Source organism: Microcaecilia unicolor, chromosome 5 (genome assembly GCF_901765095.1).
Source record: "Microcaecilia unicolor chromosome 5, aMicUni1.1, whole genome shotgun sequence".
Taxonomy (NCBI): Eukaryota; Metazoa; Chordata; class Amphibia; order Gymnophiona; family Siphonopidae; genus Microcaecilia; species Microcaecilia unicolor.
Window position 1 is genome coordinate 250,176,891 of NC_044035.1, and position 19,003 is coordinate 250,195,893.

Here is a 19,003-nt window from a genome sequence, read left to right on the forward strand (position 1 = left end):
ATGGATGGAGGGGAGGGAAGGGAGAGAGAAGAAATGCTGGACATGGAGGGAAGATAGAGGAAGGAGATTAGATGAGGGAAAAGGAAGTGAGGAGAGAAACTGCACATGGATGGAGAAAATAGGCAGAAGCTGGATCCACTGTACAGTCAAGTATGCGGAGGACCAGAAATGAAGAAGAAAGGAGGAAAGAAAAGAAATAAATGGAAAGGAAGCCCTGGAAACGGAGTCAAGGGAACAGATAGAGAGCAGCAGAATCAGATACTGGACCAGCATGATCAGAGAAAAAGTCACCAGACAACAAAGGTAGAAAAAAAATAATTTTATTTTCATTATAGTGTTTGGAATATGTCCACTTTGAGAATCAGGTGCTGAACATTAAAAGTTTATGTTTATTTACTTATTTATGGCATTTTATCCCATATTAAAAATGAATTAGATTGGAACCTGGGATCATTTAATTTTTTTTTCCTGGAGAGAGTAATGTGTTGGCCGCTGCCACCCCCACCCCCCCCCCCCCCCCCCCCGGGGTATAGCCAGCTCTGCAATTTTTTTTGGGGGGGGGCGCCGAGGTGGGTGGGGGGCGCCGAGGTGGACGGGGGGGGGGGGGGGGGCGCCGAGGTGGACCGGGGAGAGAGCCTGTTAAAAATTTACCAGCACACCACTGGTCCCACTCCTTAAAATTCAGACACAGTCTTCGTCTCCACAACATCCACCGGGAAGCTATTCCATGCATCCACTCTTTCCATGAAAGAGTATTTCCTCAGATTCCTCCTAAGCTTATTTCCTCTTAACTTCATCCTATGCCCTCTCAATTCCAGAAGTTTCCTTCATTTGGAAAAGGCTCACCTCCTGTACATTACCACTGAGGTATTTAAACATCTCTATCATATCCCCTCTCTCCTGCCTCTCTTCCAGCGTATACGTGTTGAGGTTCAAGGGCCTGTCCCTATATGTTTTATGACCGAGACTGCTGACCAATTTTGCAGCCACCCTCTGGACTGACTCCATCCTTTTTATATCTTTCTGTAGGTGCTGTCTCCAGAACTGCATGCAGTACTCGAAATGGGGTCTCACCAGAGACTTATACAAGGGCACTATCACTTCTTTGTTTCCTGCTGAGCATCCATCTCCTTATGCACCTGAGCATCCTTCTGGCTTGGAGTGTCGCCCTTTCTAACTGTTTGGTCACTTTAAGGTCATCAGACACAATCACCATCAAGTCCCACTCTTCTTTGTATAGAGAAGCACTTCACCCCCTATACTGTACCATGGATTCTTATAATCCAAGTGCATGACCTCGCACTTCTTAGCATTAAATCTTAGTTGCCAATTTTCGGGCCATTCTTTAAGCTTCGCTAGATCCTTCCTCAGGCTATCCACACCCTCCGGGGATTACAGAGTTTGGTATCACCCGTAAAGAGACAAATGTTACAAGACAGCCCTTCCATATCATCACTCAAAAAGATGTTAAAAACAGCTGGCCCAAGGACCAACTCCTGTGGTACACCACTTGTAAACATCCTTTTCCTCGGATCAAACTCCATTTACCACTACCCTCTGTCACCTTAAATTTAACCAGTTTTTTACCCAGTCACTTTAGGTCACATAAAGAGGGAATTCACTTTACTTATCAGTCACTTGTGCGGAACTGTGTCAAAGGCTTTGCTAAAATTTAAATACACCACATCTAGTGCCCCATGTCCAACTGTTTGGTTATCCAGTCAAAGAAGTCAAATCAGATTTGTCTGACAAGATCTGTCTCTACTGAAACCATGCTGCCTCGGATCCTGCAGTCCATTCAATTCTAGAAATCTCAAAATCCTCTGCTTTAGAAACGTTTCCATTAGTTTACTCACCACTGATGTCAGACTGACCGATCTGTAATTCGCAACCTCCTCCTTGATTCTGTTCTTGTGCAGAGGAACCACATCCGCCCTTCTCCAGTCCTCCAGGACCACTCCATATTCTAGGGAAGCATTGAACATGTCAGACAGCAGAGCCGCCAGAACTTCTCCAAGATCTACGAGTACCCTCGGATGTAACCCATCAGGCCCCATTGCTTTGTCTACTTTTAGTTTAGCCAGCTGCTAACACACACAGTCTTCTGAGAATCGGTCTCCGTCTACCATACATCCATCCTCATTAGCATTTGTCTTCCGCCTTTCAACCGTGAACACTGAACAGAAATATTTAGCAGTTCAGCCTTACCCTTACCAGCTTCTACATACTCCTCCCCCTCAGTCTTGAGCCTCACAATGCTATTATGGCACTTATCCTATCACTTACATATCTAAAAAATGGATTGTGCCCCAGTTTTACTGTATCAGTTATATTTTCCTCTGTTCGCCTCTTTGCTTTCCTGACAGCTTTTCCAGCTTCTGAGCTTTTCCAGTTATTTTTGCCTGTCTTCCTCTTAGAGTCATTTTGTAATGCATAAAGGTTAGTCTTTTTTCCTTTACCTTTTCAGCTACTACATTTGAGAACCAGAGCGGCCTTCTTTTCCTCTTACTTGTATGTAATTTTCTAACATAAAAGTTTGTTGCCTTTAGAATAGCTCCTTTCAGTTGTTCCCATCCAGCTCTTTCCTGAGAAATTCCCCCATCTCAACGAAGTTAGTTCTTTTTGAAATCTAGGACCTTCAATCTCTAATAAGCTTTCTTCTTCCTGCGTCTTAATATTAAACCACACCAACCAGTGGTCACTAGATACTAAATGATCTTCCACCTTAACACATTAGAAACATTCTCTCCGTTTGTAAGCACCAGGTCTAGAATCGCTCCTTCCCAAGTCGGTTCCGTCATCCACTGCTGGAGAAATTCTTCCTGTAGAGAATCTAAGATCTCTTTGCTTCTAGACACCCCCGCAGCAGGGACACTCCAATCGACATTTGGCATATTAAAGTCACCTATTAGTAGTACCTCCCCTTTCTTAGCTATCTTGTGATTGTCTTCATTTAAAGCTCTGTCCATTTCTTCTGAGGGTGACCTATATATTACACTAATGTAAATACACACACAAGCTAGTGCTACAGAGCTCTCCAAGTTGACAAAGCTGATTCAGCGGCATGCAGAGAAGCTGTACGACTTGGAGAATCATTCTAAGATGGAGAACTTTCGCTTTGCGGGTTTTCCCAGAGACGATTCCACAGCAACGCCCTAAGATTTTAGAAAGTTGAATATCTACTACGTTCCAACAAGTGGTTGCTGCAGGACCTTTCTATACAGACAGGGCACATGCGAGTTGTCAACGTGACTGGGACCCGTGACCAAGACCAATAATTGCTAAATTTCACAGCTATCCCCAGAAAGTGGAACTTTTGCGCCACCTATAAGTGTTAACAAAATGAGTTGAAATACTTGGGACTCCTAATGTTTGTATGTTCAAAGCACCCCTCTGGATAATGAAACAAGGATTACCTGTAAGATTTATTTCATCCCCCCCCCCCTAACTATTGTGTGTGCTGTTTTCAAGCCTTACTAACTAGATCAGGCTGCAGGGTGGCCTTCTGAAATTGTGCAAGGACAGCTATGTGACCCCCACACTCCTACTGACTAGAATGGACCCAAAAACATGCTTACGCATTTAGTGATTTGTTGGGCAAGCAATGGGAGAAGGGGAAGTGGACCGTTTTATGGACACAGATGTGTGCATGGGAGACGGTTATATAAGATATTAAGGAGAGGGTGCGTCACGAGAATGGAAAAAAAGACCCCTGTTTTTTCTGTATTTTTGCTGACCAATGTTAAGGTCATGTCTAGGGCAAGATGCTGTACAAGACAGCTTAAGAATTTATTTATTGTGAACTTTGTTACAAGCTTTTAGAAGATAAATACATATATATAGAATGGTCCAATGTAATTAAGATTACATTAATGGATATTTGGATTTATGTTAATCTTTGGGCAACATTTCCTGTGTTTCATACCACTTGAAACCACATTATATCTGGATGATGAAAAGGGAAAGTTGGGAACAGTCTGCTAGCTCAACCACAAGGTCAGCTGGTACATATAGTTTAGATATGTGATACAAAAATCTTCTGAAGTAGCATGAGAAGGGGTGCATGGAATCTGTGACAGAAGGTATAGTGGGCGAGAAGTTTCTAGTAGGTGGATCAAGACAGCATGACTGGGACTCAGTCAGGTGGAGAGGCGTAACTGCTATTCTAAGAATTAGGGTATGAACTGATAATTGATAAGATCGAAGTCAGATGTGTTGGATTAGGAAAGTAGATGATTGGTTATTGGGATGTGCCAAGATGGTAATTAGCTTCCTGATTATTGTACAACACACTAAATCAAACTGTATAAAAATGAGAAAAATCTATGTTCGGGCGGCTTCACTGTTCCCAAGGCAGTGAACTGGCATGAAGATAAGGGGGTCTCTCTAATCATTTCTTTTTCTGTAATTCAGACTTGCTATAAGCCTCTGCTCGAGCTATTTACTTGTTTCCAGAATAAGCTTTTCTTTTTATTTCACTTCTAAGTATTATTTGTTTTATTAGTGTTGTAAGAAACAAATCCAAGAACGTGGGTGTTCTAGCAGTAATCAGTTGGGGTTTTGCTAACAGGAGTGATTACCGATGGACTTTTTTTTGCCTTGGCACAGACAGCATCTGAGTGAATTAACCTAACTACTTTGGCAACTTGATCCCAGGCCTGAGAGTTTGATGGGCCAGTGAGTTTATGCTCAGGCAATGGTTTTGGCTAGTACTTGTTCACTACTGTTGGCTTAAAGGTGGTCAATGTTGACTCCACAGCCTATGAGTTACATTGTTTATCATTAGTATCGGTAGATTTGCAGTTCAGAGATGCTATGATTTATCATTCAATAGTAAAGTTGGTTTGTTTTGGTGGGTGGCTATAGGGGGCACCAGTTGGCATATAGACACAAGATTAGCGCCTTCCCTCGGGATAATCTCAGGGGTAGCCACAGAGGAATAATGCAGGTGGGACATTATGGAGTGAGGGAGGGGGCAGGGGGCATATGCATGGTTGCCAACCCACTAGTATGCAATAATTTGGTTGAGGCAAACTATTTTTCCATTGGATTTTATTGGGTTTTTGGTGTTCCCCTGTTGAGGATAGAGAGTCTATATTTGATGGTACATGGAACCACAGTTCTTGGCCCTGTGTGAGGGCTGAACACACAGGGTGATTGGTTTAACAATACCCTCTGGGTCCTTGATCAGATGAGTGTTCCCAATCACCGAATAATCTCGTGGAATGTCTCGGTTATTACATCACCAATTAAGAGGAGTAAAATCCTTAGTTTATTAAAGCACCATCAAGCTGACATTGCTTGTCTGCAGGAGATGAAACTGACAGATCAAGTTCAAAAGTTGTGTAAAGGATGGGCGGGAGAGCTTTATTACTCATCTATACCGCACAGAAAGGGTGAGGTAGTGGTTTTAATTCGCAAACATCTACCAGATCGTATCCACTTTGTAACTAAAGATGCATATAGCTGATATATATTGCATCAGGTTAAATTACAAGATAAGGATCTATCTTTTAGTGGTTTATGTCCCAAATGTGTATGAATACACCTTTAAAAAAAATGTACAACCGAGTATGCAAGATATATCTATCCCTCTATACTGTAGGGAACTTTAAGTTCACTGGTTGATAGATCAACTCAGAGGGTGGGTCAACGAAAGAGTTAGGATTTTTTTGTGTGTTGAAAACACACATTTTTTAAATTGAGTTACCATTTTCATTTCCACCACCTCCTGCATGACGGTATTCCAGGTATCTACCACTCTCTCAGTGAAAAAAAAAAAAATACTACCTGACATTATTCCTGAGTTGCTCCCCCTTCAACCTCAATTCATGTCCTCTAGTTCTACCACCTTCCCATCTCTGGAAAAGGTTTGTTTGTGGATTAATACCTTTTCAAATATTTGAGCATCTTTCTCCTTTCATTCAGGGTATAGATGGTCAGGTCAGAAATTCTCTCCTCTTATGATTTGCTATGCAAACCCCATATTTTTGTCACTTTTCTCTGAACTACTTCAAGTCTTTTTACATCCTTAGTAAGATACAGCCTCTAAAACTGAACACAATACTCTAAGTGGGGTCTCACCAACGACTTGTACAGTGGCATCACCACCTCCTTTCTTCTGCTGTTATACCCCTCTCTATGCAGCTTAGCATCCTTCTGGCCACAGCCAACACCATGTTGCACTGTTTCATCGCCTTGAGATCCTCACCCCAAGGTTGATCTCCTGAGCCGAGGTTACAAATCTCTTCCCTCCTATCTGGTACATCTTTTGGATTTCTGCACCCCAAGTGCATCATTCCACACTTCTTGCCATTAAATTTTAACTTCCAGACTCTCTGACCATTTTTCCAACATTTGGAGAACCCTTCTCATGGTTTCTACTCCCTCCAGGATATCCACTCTATTGGCTATCTTAGTGTCATCAACAAAAAAGCTAACTTTTCCTTCTAACCTTTCAGCCATGTCTATCACAAATATATTAAACTACCTTTCAGCAATGTCTATCACAAATATATTAAACAGAATCGGCCCCAGCTCAGACCCCTGAGGCAATCCACTTCTCGCCCTCATTTCCTCCAAGTGGATTCCATTTATCATCACCCTCTGTCTAATGTCAGTCAACCAGTTTCCAATCCAGCTCACCGCTTTTGGTCCCAACTTCAGACCTCTCAGCTTATTCATGAGTCTTCTGTGAGGGACCGTATCAAAGACTTTGCTGAAATCCAAGTAGATTACAACTAGCACTTGTCCTTTATTCAGTTCTTTGGTCACCCAAAGAAGTCAATCCGATGCATTTGGCAGGACTTTCCTTTGGTATAGCCATGTTGCCTCTAATCGTGTAACCCGTTGGGCTTCTAGAAAGTTAACTATATTCCATTTTGTCTGATGTAACTTCGACAGACACTTCCAATGCCAAAGTCAATGGACTAGACTTCTCAGCATCAAACATTTTTCCATGCTGCTCCTCGCAACTGTAATTATTTTTTGACATCTGCCGACAAGAGTATACAAAAGAAACATTAAGATCAGGTCACAGACACCAATTATGAGTGTTAATCAGTGACTTGGCCCTGGCACACCAGGAAGAGTTTGTAAAACTACTGGAAGTTTTTTGGGGAACATGTTGAGAAAATTGCCAAAGCGAAGTCAAATGGCTGAATTGTGAAAAATATAAAACAAAAATTACTCCAAACGAAGTGCTCAAGCATAAGGGGGCCAACGAGCCATGGTAAAACAAAGAAAATGTATAAGTGCTGAAAATGCTATAAACTATACAACAAAGTAAGAAGGGGATGCTGGTGCTGTTTAACACAAAAACAAACAAAGCCAAAAGCCAAACTAAAACAGCAAGCTGAGGAGAGAATGAAGAGCGTGTTCTTGCTACTCTGCTAAAAGAGATTTCCTCCATACTTATTAAAGTCTAATGCATAATGTATTTAAATACGGCATCATTTTTTGGTCGGCTGCTCTGTTTACCGTTCTGCCACTGAGTTCACAGTGCTTTCTTCTTAGACTCTCCGGTTTACTGAGGTAAGACGCATTTAGTACTTTTTACGGATGGCATGGCTTTTCCTGCACTTATAGTACCATGATTCTAACTATTTACAGCACCAGGAACACTCCATTTTTTGACATTTATATAAAATACGTATATCCATAGTCCCACATTATCAGTTGCCATACTTGTTTATCATTTTAGATTTCTTAAATAGCTTCATTTCATTTTTTATACGTGCATAGTTAAACATGACATGGAATGTTTTACCACAACGTATACAGAGCAAACTCTTTAAACCACTCAGCAACTGAGGTTCAACATAGTTCTCGGTCTTCTGCATGCTTTTTTTTTCATTTGCTAAGAAGTATAAACTAGAAAGTTGCACGGGAACATAAATCTTACCCATCCCCACAAGAATTTAACCCACTCCCAGTCTTGCAAGAATTTAATGTTACATTAAAAAAAAAAAATTCTGGTCGGCTCTGTCTTTCTGGGTTCGAGCAGCAGCACTGCAGACAAGGACGGAACGGAACTTGGAACTCTCTGGTGCACACATGTAAGACTTTGATTCACTGGCACTCTGTGCTGAGAGGTTGCCACATGCATGCGCCAGTAGGACAGGTGACATCTGATGCTCGTGCCTGTGTCAGAGCTGAAGTCTGCACATCAGCCAAAGAGAAGAGGATTAATAGAAACATAGTAAGTGACAGCAGATAAAAACCTGAACGGTTCTTCCAGTCTGCCCAATAGTCACACTCATTACAGAAACAGAAACATGATGGCAGAAAAAGGCCAAATGGCCCATCCAGCCTGCAACCCCTAACTCTTCCTTTTCTAAGCGATACCACATGTTTATCCCATGCCTTCTTAAATTCTGACACAGGCACAAAAGAGAGGGAAAACAGTATACAAATACAACAAGGTAAACAAAAAAAGCAAACACTGGGCCTTCAGGATTGAGAATAAAATGGAGTCCTTTAATATCACAGATACCCGACACGGGCCGTGTTTCGGCGTATAACCGCCTGCATCAGGGGTCTGACATGAAAATACATAAAAAAAATTTTAAAACCATAAATTGATTCAACAATATCAGTAAAGCAAAATTACACATCATTGTCACACCTTAAAAACATATACATATACATATATATTCTCATTATACTACATACACACCACGCACAAATTTATGTATACATATAAAAGAACATTTAAAAGAACATTCAAATAAAATTATTATTTAAAAGACACATATACTTCAAAATGATGCCTATATATGCCCACCTGTACACAAATCTCTATAAGCTCACATATCCAAACACACATATGTATATATATATATATATATATATATATATATATACATATATATATATATATATACACCTACACAAATGTATATTCTCTTAAATAAACATACATACAAATTCATCCATACAGTCATATCATGTCACGTATTTCTAAATAAAGCATCATCCAAGCATGCTAAACCCTATAAAATCACATATATTAAATAATCCTTTCTTACCAATAGACTCCTATCGGTCAATTTGCAAACTGCAGCGCAAGAGGTAGGTAAAACAATCGGGGTAAAACTCCTAATGTGGGAGAGCAAACAGAGGGATGTTCATAATCAAGCATCATCCAAGCATACTAAACCCTATAAAATCACATATATTAAATAATCCTCTCTTACCAATAGACTCCTATCGGTCAATTTGCAAACTGCAGCACAAGGGGGAAGTGAAACAATCGGGGTAAAACTCCTAATGTGGGAGAGCAAACAAAGGGATGTTCATAATCAATCATCTGATGATGGCCAAATGGTGAACAATTCAAGCAATGACGGCCCCTGTCTCATAAAACTCCCTTACTTCATAATATATTAGCTAAAGTATATCACGATAAGGCCATACTCCACATCTAAAAAGGTGAAAGAGAGTCATTACTAAAGCCCTGGAGGCCTTTAAATTACAAATACTCATATACAGCACCAAATTTAAACTATACTCCCTATATTAAACCCCGACTGGGGTTGCTTTGCCTCACCTCAAGGCCATTTTATATCCGTAACTCCAAAAGAGCATATGCAAAAGACATATAACTGACTCCCATGCATTCGTCTATCAAAATCGAAAGATCTTTACGGCGAAATTCCAGTACAGCCCACAGTGTAAAGAAGAGGGAGGGGGGTGGGTTTCAAACTTAATATAGCAAACCTCATCCCCAAGTGATATAATTACTGAGAGGAGATTATGCGTACCCGTTGTTTCAACAGCTTGTCTCTGTTCAGAAAAACGCCTCCAATACTAACAACCGCCAAAAGTAGGAGCGTGCGCACCAGAGTGTTCAAAAATATATGCTTCCTACGGTGACGTAACGGGGCGGGTTCCAAAATTTAAGGTAGTCCATCGGGAAACTTCACAATCGCCCACTGTGGATTCTAAACCAAAATACCCCATAAACAAGGGGCGTGCGCACAAGAATATTACAACACATTGTTTTGTGTGATATGGTAGCTTTCTATTATTTTAACCATTTTTTTAATGATAATATATGTAATTGACGTTTATTCACAAACATTAAATATATGATATGGTTTTTTTTGGACATTATAATTGTAAACATATATTGTAATTTTGGATAGTGATTTGTCCCCCCCTTTTTTTACATCATGTCTGTGGTGTGACCCCATAAATATGTATGATGATATGTGGGGGTCTCCAATCCATGATGGCTTGAGGTTTAGCATGTCTTTATTTGGAAGAATGTATAATTGGACGAATGGATATGAATGGGGTACTCCGCTCCAATGATTTTGGTTTATGTTCCTGGATGGAGTTAATAGTAGGGTATTGCGGGATCTTTTTAGTACTGTTTTAAATATTGCTTTAAGTGTTGAGGATCGCCCTATAACACTACTGTAGAGAATATAACCTGGAATATTCTTGTGCGCACGCCCCTTGTTTATGGGGTATTTTGGTTTAGAATCCACAGTGGGCGATTGTGAAGTTTCCCGATGGACTACCTTAAATGTTGGAACCCGCCCCGTTACGTCACCGTAGGAAGCATATATTTTTGAACACTGGTGCGCACGCTCCTACTTTTGGCGGTTGTTAGTATTGGAGGCGTTTTTCTGAACAGAGACAAGCTGTTGAAACAACGGGTACGCATAATCTCCTCTCAGTAATTATATCACTTGGGGATGAGGTTTGCTATATTAAGTTTGAAACCCACCCCCCTCCCTCTTCTTTACACTGTGGGCTGTACTGGAATTTCACCATAAAGATCTTTCGATTTTGATAGACAAATGCATGGGAGTCAGTTATATGTCTTTTGCATATGCTCTTTTGGAGTTACGGATATAAAATGGCCTTGAGGTGAGGCAAAGCAACCCCAGTCGGGGTTTAATATAGGGAGTATAGTTTAAATTTGGTGCTGTATATGAGTATTTGTAATTTAAAGGCCTCCAGGGCTTTAGTAATGACTCTCTTTCACCTTTTTAGATGTGGAGTATGGCCTTATCGTGATATACTTTAGCTAATATATTATGAAGTAAGGGAGTTTTATGAGACAGGGGCCGTCATTGCTTGAATTGTTCACCATTTGGCCATCACCAGATGATTGATTATGAACATCCCTTTGTTTGCTCTCCCACATTAGGAGTTTTACCCCGATTGTTTCACTTCCCCCTTGTGCTGCAGTTTGCAAATTGACCGATAGGAGTCTATTGGTAAGAAAGGATTATTTAATATATGTGATTTTATAGGGTTTAGCATGCTTGGATGATGCTTTATTTAGAAATACGTGACATGATATGACTGTATGGATGAATTTGTATGTATGTTTATTTAAGAGAATATACATTTGTGTAGGTGTATATATATATATATATATATATATATATACATATGTGTGTTTGGATATGTGAGCTTATAGAGATTTGTGTACAGGTGGGCATATATAGGCATCATTTTGAAGTATATGTGTCTTTTAAATAATTTTATTTGAATGTTCTTTTAAATGTTCTTTTATATGTATACATAAATTTGTGCGTGGTGTGTATGTAGTATAATGAGAATATATATGTATATGTTTTTAAGGTGTGACAATGATGTGTAATTTTGCTTTACTGATATTGTTGAATCAATTTATGGTTTTAAAATTTTTTTTTATGTATTTTCATGTCAGACCCCTGATGCAGGCGGTTATACGCCAAAACACGGCCCGTGTCGGGTAACTGTGATATTAAAGGACTCCATTTTATTCTCAATCCTGAAGGCCCAGTGTTTGCTTTTTTTGTTTACCTTCTTAAATTCTGACACAGTCCTCGACTCCACAACCTCCACCAGGAGGCCATTCTGTGCTTCTACCACCCTTTCTGTTAAATAATACTTTCTTAGATTACTCCTAAGCCTATTCCCTCTTAACTTCATTGTATGCCCCCTAGTTCCAGAGTTTTCCTTCAGTTGAAAAAGACTCACTTCCTGTACACTAATGCCCTTGAGATATTTAAACGTTTCTATCATATCTTGTCTCTCAACAATGAACATGATGTTATATACTTGATTATGGTATTTCTTTGGCATTTCTGGGACACAGACCATAGAAGTCCCCCCGGCCCTATCCTTATGTTCCAACTGCAGAAGCTGCCGTCGAACCCACTCCAGCCTATTCGTATTCTCATCTGCGGGACACAGACCATTAAAGTCTGTCCAGCACTGTCCTCATTTTCTAGCAACTAAGGTTTCTGTCTAAGCCCTTGCCAGCCTATTCTAAACCAGACTGCCATTTAAGAGACACAGACTGTACAAATCTGCCTGGTATCGGCCCTAGTTATCAAAGCAAGAGTCGCCATCTAAGCATCACTCGACACATCCACACACATGCAGCCATCTAAGTTTAGGGTTTTTTTTTTTTTTTTATAACTTCCATTTTCTAATTAGAGATCCTCTGTGTTCATCCCATGCCTTTTTGAATTCTATCATTTGTGTCTCTAGCACCTCCTTAATGGAGACTTCTGCATCTGTGCTGTTAAAAGGAGGAGGAGGAGGCAGCACTCAAAGAACTTGGTACTCGGTAGGAGAGAGGCTGGTACAAGACCAGCTTACACTTTCCCCAGGAACCCTGCAGGAATTGTTTCCATCCCCCTGGGAACCCCGCAGGAACTGCTTCCATCCCCACAGAGCTGCATGCAGGTCTCTAGTTTAAACCACATTATATGTTGTTCTTCACACTGCTTTCTGGATCTGGGTATTATAATTGTGTTCAGTTGGTATAGCAACCACAGCAGACTATTTAGTCCCACTGGTACACTTCCCGTTTTTTGTGACCTGACACATTCGGATTCCTCTAGTTAGTTTTCTCCTTGTTTTATGGACCTTTATCATCACTCGTTTGATACACTTACAGATTTATATCTGTTTTCATACATTTTCTCTTTTTTCACATCCCATAGGCTCAAGTCCATTCTTTGTGCACCAGAAATAGATCTTTTAGCACGTTCTTCAGGTTCAGAGGTACGTATTTATGCCTTTTCCTTTTATATTAATAGTTTATTTTCACTACCTCTGATATACCCTTGAGAGTGTTTCTTCCCAGCTCACATTTTATGACTCATGTTCTCTGCTCCTTTTAGTATTTTAGTGCCTGTACCACTGAATGCTACAACTGCATGTACCGAATGCTAATTTTATTTTGTATATTTTTTGTTTTCTATTTATTTATTATGTATTCATTATTACTATTTTCAGCTTGGATTTTACTTTTTTATTTGAACTATGTTTGTCTCATGTTTAGGTTTTAAATGTATATTTGTAAAAAAAAAAAAAGTCACTTTTGTCTGATCATCATTTTCATGTTGCTGATTTTTATAATGTTTATGTTTTAAACAGTGATATTTGTGACTGTTGAGGCAAGTGGCTTTGCCCACTGAAACAGCCAGTGTCGGATCTTTTTTGCATTGGTGCTTTCAATAAAGACTGGCTGATCATTATTTGTTTCATCCTCTACTCTCCTTTTGACTGTGGCTCAGGTATTCACCTCAATATGCTTTACTACAGTTTATTATTCATCTTCCCTCATTTTAGTTATATCTATTGTTCCCTCCACCAAATGGATAGTACTTTAAAAAAAAAACTGTCATTGCAGCTCCTCAATGCAAACACTGCTCTACTGTATACTATCAATCTATATAAATGAGCTTGGACCGACTCACCCGCAAATGCGCAGTAGCGCCCGAACGTTGAGAGAGCAAAAGTCCAAGCCCCGCCTCCACCAGCAGTACAGGCCGAACGTTCAGAGAGCAACGTTCCGCACATGCGCAGCAGGTCACAGTGATCCATTGCCGGCGTCGCTGTCCCGCCCCTTCCACCGACGGAGGCTATATGCGTTGCTAATGGGAGGGAGACAGCAAAAAGAGCAGCAGCGGCCCCCCCCTCTCTGAGAATCGGACGGCCGCAGAGTGGGAATTGCCTTTGAGAGCCCGGCGTCCCGAGGTCGCCGGCACACAAACCTCCACCCCCCCCCCCCCCCCGACGTCACCACCGCTCCATGTGAAAGCGCTGCAGGCAGCAGAAGATTGATCTTCTGCTGATGCAGTGCTTTCACAAGGAGGTGAGAGGCGCTGACATGTCAGTGCAGGGGGCCCGGCACGGAGGGGGGAGGGAGCGGCGGCAAGGAGGGTAGCTGAACATGGGGGGAGGGCAGGGGAAAGAGCAGGGTTGGTGGATGGGGGGAGGCCAAGGGAAAAAGGAGGGTTGCTGGACATTGGGGGAGGGCAGGGGAGAGAGGAGGGTTGCTGGACATGGGGGGGGGAGGGCAGGGGAGAGAGTAGGGTTGCTGGATATGGATGGATGGAGGTAAGAATTATTAAATTTACAACAACAAAAAACTCGCCCCTCAACTTGCATTTCTTCCTTTCGCTCTTTCATTACGTTTTTAAAAACAAAAAGCTTGCACGTTTTAACGGGCTTAACAGCTAGTTTAGCTATAAAATATAATTGGTTGAAGGTGTTTCACAGTTCAGATCACTTCCAATAGAAAACAGCATAGCAAACTGACAAGAATCATCTTGTGCATTTATGAATAATGCAAACTCATGTTACCTGTATCTGAGCCCTGTTTCCAGCTGTAATGTTTGATATCGTCCAGCATGCCTCCTTCTTAATGGATTCCTTTGGGCTGCTCAACAAGTGTAATAAACTCTGAAGGGCTGAGCAATTTAAGATTACCTAAAATATTAAAAGTAGTAATGTTAAAAATACCCCTACACATTTATATTACAGGAATATTACATATTGAAGCCCTTACCTATGGGTGCATTTCTTGTATCTATGGCACATTTCTCAAGAAGTCCTGTAGGATTTTGTTTTTATGTTTCAACAATTTTTATTAATGATTCATCTCATAAAACAATCGCCATTTCCAATGTGCAATACATGATATTTTGTAAACACAACCATCTATGTGTAAGAGGAGGAGTGGCCTAGTGGTTAGGGTGGTGGACTTTGGTCCTGGGGAACTGAAGAACTGAGTTCGATTCCCACTTCAGGCACAGGCAGCTCCTTGTGACTCTGGGCAAGTCACTTAACCCTCCATTGCCCCAGGTACAAATAAGTACCTGTATACAATATGTAAGCCGCATTGAGCCTGCCATGAGTGGGAAAGCGCAGGGTACAAATGTAACAAAAATAAAAAATAAGTCACCCAGTGGCTGAATCATCAAACATTTCCAAATATTAACCCCCTCCCTCCCCCCACCCCCTCTCTCAACTGTGTTTTAACCATGTTTATCGTAACGTGGCTATCATCATATGTCTCCTATCCCATATAACTCCCTCTCCCAACCTCCCACCTCCCTAAATTATCCAACGTATTCACTGTAACCACCCTAAATATTGATTATGCTCCCTTGTTCCATTCTATCCCTTCATTCTCTTGCTATCCCACCCACTTCTCCCCTTCTCCCACTACTCATCGTCACAAAAAAAAAAAAAAAGTAAAGGGGGGGGGGGGGGGGTCCACCGGCCAACATCTTTCGAAACATGTGTGCTCATCTGATTTTCTCCCCTGACTGCAACGAAGCATCCCCACCTTGCCCCTTCAACTCTCAACCGGAGTTCAGCAACAAGCTTCGTGCCCTGTGCGGAAGGGATGCAATCTATACTCCCCACACTGCTTGGAATTGTTTTAACCGTTTAGGTATATGCCTAGCATATTGGCATTCCAAGGTCATCAGGGCATGAAACTTATTCCTTCACGCCCAGAATGATGGTGCTTCGTCTCCCACCCAAACCCCTAATATTTATTTATTTATTACATTTGTATCCTGCATTCTCTCACATATTTGCAGGCTCAATGTGGCTTACATTGCTCCGTCATGGTATCACTTTCTTCCCCACGATCCCCGCCTTCCTAGCAAGCAAAGTGTACGATTTACTGTTTAAGTGGTAATCTTCATAGTTATCTAACAATACTGCTGTCGGGGAGTATGATATTACACATCATATTAACTTCTCCAGATACCCAAACACCGCCCTCCAAAAGGCCTGAGTCTTATGGCATTCCCACAATGAGTGGAAAAAGGAGTTCAGTCCCTGTTTGCATTTTTGACACACTGGTGTTTCTATCGCCCCTATCTTAAGCAGCCTCTCCTGAGTAAAATACGGCCTATGCATAATTCGGAATTGGCACTCCCGCAATGCAGCATTAACCGAGATCTCAGGAATTCTCTTTATTAATTTTATGGGCTCTATACCTCTTCCTACCTCTGTAGCCCACCACATAGTAAGGTCTGCAAATGTCCTCCCCTGGGATTTCAGCTGTATGGCCTTGTGTAATCTTGATATCGAAAGGTCCCCCTCCCTAAACTTATCAAAAAACTCCTGAGTCTTCTCTCCCAAGGATGGAGTCAGGGAACGTCTCTCCAGCAAGGCAATATAGTGTTGCAATTGCATACGGGCCATCATGTCCCTCTGCTCTACCTTTCCCGTTCCTGGGTACAAAATGCACATTGCCCCTAATCGGAAGCTGGTCCGATATGTCTCCCCCCCCCCTAACCGCCTATTAACAATATCAAAAATCTCCAAGTCTGACGCAGCAATCTTAATACCACACTCTTTCGCAACCATCCTGGGAGCGAGCCCTGCGAGCAATGTAATAAAGAGTTCACATGCCATGGAGAGTAAAATGCCGCCTCATAACCTCTAGGGGTATATCTGCACTCTTCCAATACCCAATCTCCCAGATGCTGAAGCAAACAGGCATAGTTATACAAGGATAGATCCGGAACACCTATCCCCAAGCTTACAGGGTCCCAACAAATGCTTGAACTGCATTCTCGGCTTCTTGCCTCCCAAAAAGAAATAGGAAATCATCATCTGTAATCTCTTAAGGTCTCTCTTCAACATTCTAATTGGTAGCAGTTGTATAATATATAGCCATTTTGAAAAGAGCACTATGTTGAACAATTGCACTCTACCATGAAGTGAGAGAGGAAAATGTCAGTTTGCTAGAGTAAATTTACAACGATCCAGCAAGATATCTATATTTGCTTTATAAAGCATCGTAGTACTGCAGGGTTATTTATTTATTTATTTAGCAGCATTTGTATCCCACATTTTCCCACCTATTTGCAGGCTCAATGTGGCTTACATTTGCCGTTATGGCTACTGCCATTTCCGGACTTTAAATATGCACATGATTTTGCAATCCAGTGCGTACGTTCATGGTAGAAGAATGCATTGTGTGCTTGCGTACTTGTTAACACGTGGTTTGCAAATAAGTGCGTATATGTGTGGTAGAAGAATATATTGTGGTCTTGTGTAGGTGTCAGCTTTAAGTAGTTGCTCAGGTGATGGTATTATGGTGAGAGTAATAGTGTAGGGCAGTGGTTATGTCGTTTCGGTCTTATTCTTCGTTGTTGTTGTTGTTTAGCAGTTAGGACGATTGTTTGTTGTATGCTTTTTTTAATAGGTCCGTTTTCAGTAGTTTACGAAAGATGGTTAGATCTTGCGTTGTCTTTATGGTCTTCGGGAGCGCGTTCCATAGCTGTGTGCAAATGTAGGAGAAGCTGGTTGCGTAGATGGACTTATATTTTAATCCTCATAGACCTACCTGCTAGGAATGCTAAAAGGTCAGCACGTACATTCCTACCAGGTAGGTCTATGAGGTCTGACATGTAGGCCAGAGCTTCTCCATTTATAATTTTATGGACCATGGTGCATACTTTAAACGCAATTCGTTCCTTTAGTGGAAGCCAGTGTAGTTTCTCTCTTAGCGGTTTGGCGCTTTCGTATTTTGCTTTCCCGAATATAAGTCTGGCTGCCGTGGTTTGGGCTGTCTGAAGCTTCTTAATGACTTGTTCTTTACAACCTGCGTATATTGCGCTGCAGTAGTCTAGGTGACTTAACACCATTGACTGTACTAGGCTGTGGAATGTGTCTCTTGGGAAGTAGGGTTTGATTCTTTTGAGTTTCCACATGGCGTAGAACATTTTCTTTGTTGTATTTTTCGCTTGGTCTTCTAGTGTTAGGTTTCAATCAATCGTTACTCCCAGGATTTTCAAGCTATCGGAGACCGTAAGAGTGTATTCTGGGGTGTATATAGTGTTGTTTTTGTTTGAGTTGTATTGTGAGGATAGGTTGAGACACTGTCTTTTCTGCGTTTAATTTCAGTTGAAATGCATCCGCTCATGAATTCATTATTTGGAGGCTACTTTGGATTTCTTTTGCAATTTCTGTTAGGTCCTGCTTGAACGGGATGTATATCGTGACATCATCTGCATAGATATACGGATTGAGACCTTGGTTGGATAGCAATTTAGCTAGAGGTGTCATCATTAGGTTGAATAAGGTTGGTGACAACGGTGATCCTTGTGGAACACCACATTCTGGTGTCCATGGTACTGACGATTTTGATTTTGAGATCACTTGGTAGGTTCTAGCTTTTAGGAATCCTTGGAACCACTTTAGTACGTTTCCTCCAATCCCGAAGTAGTCTAAGATGTTCGAGAGTATTTGGTGGCTAACCATGTCAAATGCGCTGGACATGTCGAATTGGAGGAGTAGCACACTGTGTCCTGTTGCTATTAGTTGTTTGAATTTAGTTATGAGGGTGGTTATCACTGTTTCTGTACTGTGGTTAGATCTGAATCCAGACTGTGATTCATGCAGTATTGTGAATTTGTCTAAGTAGATGGTAAGTTGTTGTGTTACCATACTTTCCATTGTTTTGACAATCAGGGGGATGGATGCCACTGGTCGATAGTTGGTCGTGTCGTTTAGTTTTTTTCTTTAGGTCTTTGGGTATCGGTGTGCGTAATATGTTTCCTTTGTCTTTGGGGAAGAGTCCATGTTGTAGCATGTAGTTCAGGTATGTTGTAAGTTCTGTTATGAAGTGTTTGGGGGCGGACCTTACTAGATAACTGGGACAGGTGTCCAATTTGGAGTGGGTTTTCGAAAATTTGTTGATTACTTGAGAAATAGTGTTTTTGGTTAGTAA

General features: G+C 41.2%; 1 protein-coding gene across 1 annotated transcript in view; it reads right to left on the reverse strand.

Annotated features, from left to right (window-relative positions):
- KPNA1 (karyopherin subunit alpha 1) overlaps window positions 1-19,003 on the reverse strand; it is a 268,403-nt gene that overhangs the window by 92,289 nt on the left and 157,111 nt on the right. Inside the window, 1 exon segment of the mRNA XM_030203977.1 lies at window positions 14,608-14,733. Within this exon segment, the coding sequence (XP_030059837.1) occupies window positions 14,608-14,733 (126 nt within the window).